The 8,104-nt window shown below is 52.4% G+C and overlaps 2 protein-coding genes across 2 annotated transcripts in view; one reads left to right on the top strand and one right to left on the bottom strand.

Annotated features, from left to right (window-relative positions):
- Positions 1 to 2,110, top strand: part of Ccdc65 (coiled-coil domain containing 65) — a 15,571-nt gene extending 13,461 nt beyond the window's left edge. The window contains exons 5-7 of the mRNA XM_021216285.2: positions 86 to 304; positions 1,376 to 1,528; positions 1,665 to 2,110. Of these exons, the coding sequence (XP_021071944.1) occupies positions 86 to 304; positions 1,376 to 1,528; positions 1,665 to 1,976 (684 nt within the window). The 3' untranslated portion in view covers positions 1,977 to 2,110. The remainder of the gene's footprint in view (positions 1 to 85; positions 305 to 1,375; positions 1,529 to 1,664) is intronic.
- Positions 2,111 to 3,200: 1,090 nt separating this feature from the next.
- On the bottom strand, positions 3,201 to 7,147 carry Fkbp11 (FKBP prolyl isomerase 11). The gene is made up of 6 exons (XM_021217226.1): positions 6,906 to 7,147; positions 6,623 to 6,688; positions 6,157 to 6,244; positions 5,827 to 5,860; positions 5,399 to 5,469; positions 3,201 to 3,435 (listed from the first exon to the last, which is right to left on the bottom strand). The coding sequence occupies exons 1-6, from the start codon at positions 7,032 to 7,034 to the stop codon at positions 3,218 to 3,220; spliced, it is 606 nt and encodes a 201-aa protein (XP_021072885.1). The 5' UTR covers positions 7,035 to 7,147; the 3' UTR covers positions 3,201 to 3,217.
- Positions 7,148 to 8,104: the final 957 nt, after the last annotated feature.

Consider the following 8,104-nt stretch of genomic DNA (forward strand, 5'->3'; position numbering starts at 1 on the left):
AAAAAAAAAAAAAAGATGACAGACAGCCTGTGCTCCTAGTCCCCGGTCTGTCTCCCACTGTCCATTGCTTCTCCTGGCCCTCTAGGAGGCCATAGGTATCCTGAAAGGGAAGATCGTAGCCCACAGCCGCGAAGGGGAATGGCAGAATCAGTGCATCCGGAACGACAAGGAGCTGGTCCACGTGCAGCTTCGAAGACTTAAGGTCCAGAGGACCCAGGCTCGGACCCTATCTCAGGAGAACTTAGTCAAACTCACCCTGGAGAGTAATGCCACCCTCAAGGCCCTGAAGAAGGTCGTGGAGAAGGTAAAGGATAAGAGAGGGTGGGTAATCAGGACAAAAACAGAGAAACTTGGCTGGAGGCAAACCTGACTGGGGGAGGCGTGGGAGCGGGGCCTTCCCCCCCCACCCCCCAGTAAAGTGGACGCTAGTATTAGCTTTTTAACGCCATCCTCTCTTAAATGAAGTAATGGGGGTTTTTAGCTTCCTGAGGCCCCTCCCCCCTGCTTAGCAGAAGGCCTTTTTCTCCATTTCTGCTGCATGTGTGTGGTTTCACCCCCTCAATAAATCTGCTTGCTGTTTCGGTCTTCAGCGCTTGGCGATTTCTCTGCTGCTGCCTGTTCCATTCTTTAACTGGCAGAGGAAATGAACTCAACCAAGATCCCTAGGCCATTGGTCAGGTTTTCTTGTGGCCCCTTAGATAGACCTCTTCGGAGGCACTTTTGCTGCTGTCAAGTGAGGCAGTTATCACCCTCTAAGTCCTCCGAGAGTAGTTAGGGGTGACCTCTGAGCCTGGGACAGGGAGGTGGGGATGGCCAACCAGGAGTTGGACAGGACGGGCCCCCTGGTAAGTCAGACAGACCGGGAGGAGAAGCCATGCTAGGTAACAAGGTGGCCCATCTCCAAGATGGCCGCTTCTTCCCCAGCCTCCAGACTCTGGCCCCTGCTGATGGATTGGCTCATCAAATTCAAAACTTGATCAGGACATGTCACAGAACAATTAAGGACCAGAACGACCATTCTATCTGACTTCAAATTGGTCAGCCCTAAAGCAGGAAAGGAGAGGGCTTCCGAGCTATAACCCCATCCCTCCCATACTCTCTAGAGCAGACTGGATGTTCGGCTCCCCCCCCCCCCGTCCCCTCTGCTTTGCAGAGGGTCTCTTCCTCTGTGTGTCTGTTGCAGTTCTCCTGGTGCCTGATTAATGCCCTTCTTAATGGAAACAAAAAAAGTAATAACGAGTTGTTTGTGGTAAGAACACGAAATGCCAGGATAGCTCTTGGCACAAGGCAAGCACCGCATTGAGCGGCTTCCCTGGGGTTGGAGCAGGGAGACTCTCTCGTTTCCCCTAAACCACCTCTTCATAACTCCCAACAGGGCGAAAAGATCCTTAAGCTTGCTGAAATATGTAGGAAATTCGAAACCGAGGAAGAAAAGGTACTGCCCTTCTACTCCTCAGTACTGACTCCCGAGGAGCAGGAGGAGGCCAAGATCCAGAACCCGGAGGACATCACAGAGGACCTTGCCAAGGTAAAGGGAGAGGATGGGGGGGGGCAGCACTGGCTAACGGGTGAGCAGCGGGGCCAGCACCAGCTAGCTAACAGGTGAGCAGCGGGGGCAGCACCGGCTAACGGGTACCATCTTTTCCCTATAACGCCACTCTCAGATCATGATGGACTACGTGGGAATGGAGAACTTCTGGAAGAGATACAACAAGGTGAAACTGGAGGCTCTGAGTCTCGAGCACAGGCGGCTACAGCTGCTGGATATCAGCGGCAAGCTGCGGGAGATGCTCAAACAGTACTTGGATGGCATCTCCGTGAGTGACGAAGTGCTGAGCCACCTCAACCCGCTCTTCATAGTAAACCACAGAAGCAACCTGCCCCAGCTGCCCCCACCCGCGGCCCAGCCCGGTGGTGACGCAAGGCCTGTTTACAACGTCATCGAAGCAGCCCACATTGCCTCCCACATCCTGTGACTGGAGGAGGGGGCTTCTTTCCTGACTCTGGACGCTTTCTCCTTTTTCTTTTTCTTTTGTGAAACCAGAGTGCTTTGCTCTCACACTCAGATGGACAGACACCAGACACTCCGGCTGCACTCGAGTTACTTACTACCACGACCCCTTGCAGTGTTCTTCTTCTTCTTTTTTTCCAGAGAGAAATAAATAAAAGTAAAAGTAAAAGAGAAAAACTTTCCTGTAGTTTGGAAGTTCTTTTAAACAAACAAGCAAACAAACAAACAAGGTCACCAGGAGGTGCTGGCAGCAGAACTGTTGATCCCAGCAATGGAGAGGGGCAGAGGCAAGCGGATCTCTGTGAGTTCAAGGCCAGCCTGGTCTAGGTCTACACAATGAGTTCCAGGACAGCCAAGGCTATACAGAGAAACCCTGTCTTAAAAAACAACAACAAAACCAACCAAGCAAACACAGGGTCTCTCACAGGCCTCAGACTCCCTGTGTAGCTGACTCTGAGCTTCAGATCCTTCTGCCTCCTCTGGGGTCACAGGTGTGCAGTATATCGGTTCCATTGATCTCGGGGGGGGGGTGGGGGTTCTGCCACCTAATAATCTTCCTACCAACGGGGCCTATGCCCAGCCTTGAAATATCTTTATTGTCTTAGCTGTGTTTACTTTAAGGATATGAGGAACATGGTCCCACTGAGAGAATGCCTGGGCACTACTGGGAGGCGGACTATAACTTCCTCCACAGCATGGGGCACCTATCGCTCTTACAGGCTGACTCAAGACCAGGGCCTCAGGGTAAATTAGGACAGCGAAAGCAGGCAAGAGGAAGGTGCACCCAAGCCTCCCGCCACCCCGCCACACTCCAGCTCCAGCTCCAGCATGTTCTTTTTTTCATGAAAGTGGCCTCAGAGGGTTGAGTTAGCAGGGTATAGCGTTACATAGCTGAGGTGGTAGTGATTGGGACGCAGAGCCAGGAGGCTCGTGAGTCTGAGACCAGTGTGGACCACAGGACAAATGCCAAGACCCTGACCTAGAAGGAAAGGCGTGGGCAGAGACGCTCACCAGGGAAAGCACCAGTCTGACGACCTCAGTTCAACCCCTGGAACCCACCCACTGCTGGGAGGCGAGAGCCAGCTTCACACTGTGGTCTGATCTCCAAGTTCAAGGCAGCACACACCACAGCAATAATTCAGAAACAAAGAAAGGGGTGGGGGTGGCAGTATCGAGTGAAGAATGAGTCTTGTTAAAAACCATTATTTATTTCTTCTTACTCTTGTTTCGTTTCTCTTCTTTCAGCTTCTTTTTGGAGACTTTGGGTCTGCTGGCCTTTCTGTACAGGTGATACCCGATCAGCCCCAGGAGCGCCGGCACCATGGCGATGCCTACCAGAGGCAAAACGCTCTTCAGCAGCTTCTGCCAGTAGTTGGCTCGAATCAACGCAATCAGCTCCACATCATACTGCACCACTGCATCGGCTGGAGAGAGGGCGGGGTGTGAGGATTAGGATAAGCACCCCTGCATCGGCTGGAGAGGGGGCGGGGCGGGGTGCGTGTATGAATCACTGTGATTTACCAGAGCTCTGACTTAGGATTGAAACAAGGAGTGTGGGCCACAGAAGACAACCATGATGCTGGCAGTGTGAAATGTAGGGTTGGGTTCCCTCCAAAAAGGCAGCAGAGGGCAGGAGCAGGCTAAGGATACTCATGTTGACCTTAACTCCGGCTAAGCATATGGCTTGGAACCAGTGACAGATCTTTGATAGCACAAGAAATGTGTGGATGGGGAAACATACAGGCTTCCCCACATTTACAAACATAAGTAAGCATTCTTTTTAAAAAAATCTCTCTAAAGATTTGTTTATTTTTACTTCATGAATATGGCCGTTTTTGCCTACTGTATGTCTGTGCCAACACTCAAGCCTGGTATCCGTGGTATACTGGCTGATTTTTTTGTCAACTTGACACAGCTGGAGTTATCACAGAGAAAGGAGCTTCAGTTGGGGAAATGCCTCCATGAGATTCAGCTGCAGGGCATTTTCTCAATTAGTGACCAAGAGGGGGAGGGCCCCTTGTGGGTGGGACCATCTCTGGGCTGGTGTCTTGGGTTCTATAAGAGAGCAGGCTGAGCAAGCCAGGGGAGGCAAGCCAGTAAAGAACATCCCTCCATGGCCTCTGCATCAGCTCCTGCTTTCTGCCCTGCTTGAGTTCCAGTCCTGCATCCTTTGGTGATCAACAGCAGTATGGAAATGTAAGCCGAATAAACCCTTTCCTTCCCAACTTGCTTCTTGGTCATGATGTTTGTGCAGGAATAGAAACCCTGACTAAGACACTTGGTAAGAAGAGGGTGCTGGATCCCCCTGGAGCTGGAGTTACAAGTGACGGTGAGCCGCCATGTGCCTGCTGGGAATTGAACCTGGGTCTTCAAGAACAGCCACTATCTTAACTGCTCAGCCATCTTTCTCACCCCACAAGTGCGCATCTGTATGTGTGTGAATCCTCTACACCAAATAGACCCTGGCTCCAAACAGCCACGTGGATGGAATTCGTGTAGGGCTACAATGAACTGGAATAGAAAGCAGACATGCAACATGGTTCTTGGCAGATTTTCCAATAAGGGCTTCGGAGAAGAGGAAAGATATGCGTGAGGGAGCAGGTGGGCGGGAGACCAGAAGCAGGGAAGCACCAGTGGGAAGGGCAGGATTTTGCTAAGAGTTCTGTTTTACTTTTGAGACAGGGTCTCACGAGTCAGCGGCCCTGACTGTCCTGAGACTCACTATATAGACCAGGCTGGCCTTGAACTCACAGAGATGGACCTGCCTCTGCCTCCCAGGTGCACCACCACTCCTGACTTGGTTTTGTTTTGTTTTGTTTTGTTTTTGAGATTTTTTGTTTGGTTGGTTGGTTGGATTTTCCTGAGACAGAATTTCTCAGTGTAGCCCTGGCTGTCCTGGAACTCACTCTGTAGACCAGGCTGGCCTAGAACTCAGAAATCCGCCTGCCTCTGCCTCCCGAGGGCTGGGATTACAGGCGTGCACCACCACGCCTGGCTCCACTCCCAACTTGTTAAGAGAGACTTCTTGGTCCTCCCTCCTCTCTCCCAGGACCCCCTACAGGCAACATCGGTGTAAGAATCGAGTGTGAAGGTGAATTCTAGGAGTCAAGGTCAAGTAGCCAGCTAGACTTTGGTGCTCTAGGATAAGTAGTGTAGGCAGCAGGACCTACGTGGCTCAAGACGGTGCCAAAGAGTCAGCTGTCTACAGCCAGGCCAGGTGGCCTTCACAGGTGCGTTATAGTCTTTCCTGGAGAAAGAGCGGGCTTGAAGGAGGAGCCCCAGCTCAATTCTTTCCTCAGACTTGATCTGGACTCTTTCAAGCTCAAGACAGAGCAGAGGTCCTTGGGACTCTGCATGACAGGCAGGAGAAAAGCCTAGTCCGATTACCTGGGATGGACGGTGGGTACCCTCGCTTTCCATAAGCCAAGTGAGCAGGAATGACCGCCCTTCGCTTCTCTCTGAGGGAAGGAACAGGAATTGCAGGCAGGACGAGGGGCGGTGAGCTGGCAGCCTCACCCCATCGGAAGTGCCTCACCCCCCCCACACACACACCTCAGATAGGGACATCAAAATATGAAATTCTCCACCTGACAGGTGGATCAGCAAAGTTCCCAATCTCCCCACAGCACTCAGCCTCCCCCCCCCCAACAAAACTGACAGCCGGAGAGATGCCCTGGGAGTTCCCATTAACCTGCCCCTTTCCAGTGTGACGTCAGGGGCCCTTATCTACAAGGCCCTGCCACTGGAGGAGGGATGACAGGGAAACCGTCTACCCAGAAAAAGGGGCAGTCAGTCCCCAGCCTTCAGATACTCACCCCACACACATGTCCAGAAGGCTCTGCTCCAGACCTTGAGGAAGACGACATAGCTGAACTAGAAGTTACATATACTCCCCACAGTACCCAAGAGGAAAATCTATGGCTTCCCCATTGACCTTCATCAAATGAGGTCCGCTTAGCTCCACTTCTCAGACTCTCTGCCCCAGTTGAGTGGGGCAAGAAGAGTATTAGAAGGGGAGTCTGAACACGAGGTAGCGGGAGAGTCTTGGGATCCTTATCATTCTAGCAGGCTGTTCCAGAGCAATGTAGCCGGCCAAGTAAGCAAGGGCTTAGCTTAGGAAGAGGGCAGAGGCACGGGTCACATACCTGGAATCACCTGCTTTTGGCCAAGTTCTATGACCAGAGGATCTCTGGTCAGAGAAGTGTCGATAATGCGTCCATCTACCAAGCTGCCCTGAAGACAAAAAGCAAGGTCTAACCCCACCATTCTTCCCACAATTTGGGACCACCCGGAAGGAAGCAACCCCTTTAACAAACTGGTGTCCTGTCCCCATCTCCTTCCACCCCCACCCCCACGGGCAAAAAGGAACAGGAAGCCCCACGGGGCTGGCGCTTCTTGGAGCTCTCTCTATCCTTCTTTTCTCAGTGCTGGAGGGGAATCGGCAGAAAACAAGGAAGAAAAAGAAGCAGGCGAGAGGACGCCCCCACGTGCGATCTGATCCTAGGACTCAAGTTCTCTAGCATAGCTTGCCACGTGTCCAAGCCAAAGCTGACGTGTTTCAGCCGGGCGCCGCCCCTCCCAGGCCACGCCCCGGACCCCCAAGCCCCTCACCGTGTAGTGTATGTGGAGCGTGTCTCCAATGGCAGCAGATTCCGTGCACGATTCAGGGGGCTGCACCTATGATCAGACTACAAGGGTCAAGGCTGCTCCTCCTAAGCTCCTGTTACCGTCTGGAGACCCAGAACCTTTCCCCCCAACTCAGTTCCTGCACTTTCTTTCCTCTTCGCTCTCACAGGACCTTTTAGAGTCCCAGGCTTCCCCGCGATCCCTGGCCGTAAAGGGGAACGGCGGGACAGGGGGTGGGGGGAGGGGAGTGGCACCACAGTCTCCTCACCAGGGTCTCCACTTGGAGGGTCCGGACAGGACTTTCGGTTTCTGGCCCAGCCTCAGCCCGGCACACCGCCCCACTGATCAGCAGCAGCAGTAACAACCGGAGCGGCAGGAGCAAAGGGCGCAGGGTCATGATTGGACCGGGTCAGAGCACCAGGATACCAGGGCAGGCTGTTGGGGTGCACGCGACCAGGACGAGTTCCCTCACTCCAGGCCAGACTGGTATGGGCGGGTTTTCAAGGCGCTAGCTCCTCCTCCTCCTCTTGTAGCCCTCCCTCCACCTTGTCCCCACCTCCTAGAGGGGAAGAGACTACAGAATTCCCTAGCCTGTGATGGAGGTCGCGGATCGTGACCCATCTAACAGTCTTTCTGTCCCATGACGACGGCTGGGCCATGTAATAGCACATATTTGCCATTACCTACTGTAAAGAGGGGGGTTCGTCTCTAACCTTCGAATGACCAGGAAAGGGAGGTACACTGGTTCCCATTTCATAGCTAGGGAACTTGCCCAAGGTTATCACGGCAACTGGTGACAGAACTCAAGCACAGAGCCAGCATTTGTTCTCTGCTCGGTCTTCTAAGATCTGTCCCTTCCCACTATGCCCAGAAGTGGGCGCCCAGGATGGCCGACCCTTCACCTCTCCTGCTCATTCTGCTCTCAGGTATGTCCAGAAAGAGCTGGAGGCTTCTCTGGTCTCCTGTCTTGGGAAGCATTACGGGGCATCTTCCTGTAAGAAGTGATCCATCACAGGTCTTCTCCTACCAATACTGGCGTTTCCTTCCTGTTTTCCGCAAATCCTTTTCACAACAGCAGCATGGGCACCAGTCTTGTGTTTGAGTAAGGACTTCAGTTTTTAAAGGGGACTCAGTAATTTTCGGCAGCCTTACCAGTTTCGCGTTTCATGGTCTGAACACTCACTGACAACCTAAGCGGTGGTACCCAGCTCCTGATCACTCAAAGGCTGTCTGTCATGGTGTCTTTCCATACCATACATACCCTCAAGCTGTTTCTTGGTTCCTTGTCTTTTTTAGCATTGATACCCGTTGTAAACACAATTCCACCTGGGTGTCTGGCCAGCAACTCAGACTACACACACACACACACCCAACACACACTTCCTCTTTTTTTTTTTTTTTTTTTAAGATTTATTTATTTATTTATTATATGTAAGTACACTGTAGCTATCTTCAGACACTCCAGAA

Source organism: Mus pahari, chromosome 17 (genome assembly GCF_900095145.1).
Source record: "Mus pahari chromosome 17, PAHARI_EIJ_v1.1, whole genome shotgun sequence".
Lineage (NCBI taxonomy): Eukaryota > Metazoa > Chordata > Mammalia > Rodentia > Muridae > Mus > Mus pahari.

Coding starts and splice junctions, on each gene's coding strand:
- Fkbp11 (XM_021217226.1), bottom strand. CDS start 7,034: ATGACCCTGCGCCCTTTGCTCCTGCCGCTCCGGTTGTTACTGCTGCTG. Junction 6,245..6,622: donor CGCTCCACATACACTACACG/GTGAGGGGCTTG, acceptor TTTTGTCTTCAG/GGCAGCTTGGTAGATGGACG. Junction 5,470..5,826: donor CTTCTGGACATGTGTGTGGG/GTGAGTATCTGA, acceptor TCCTTCCCTCAG/AGAGAAGCGAAGGGCGGTCA.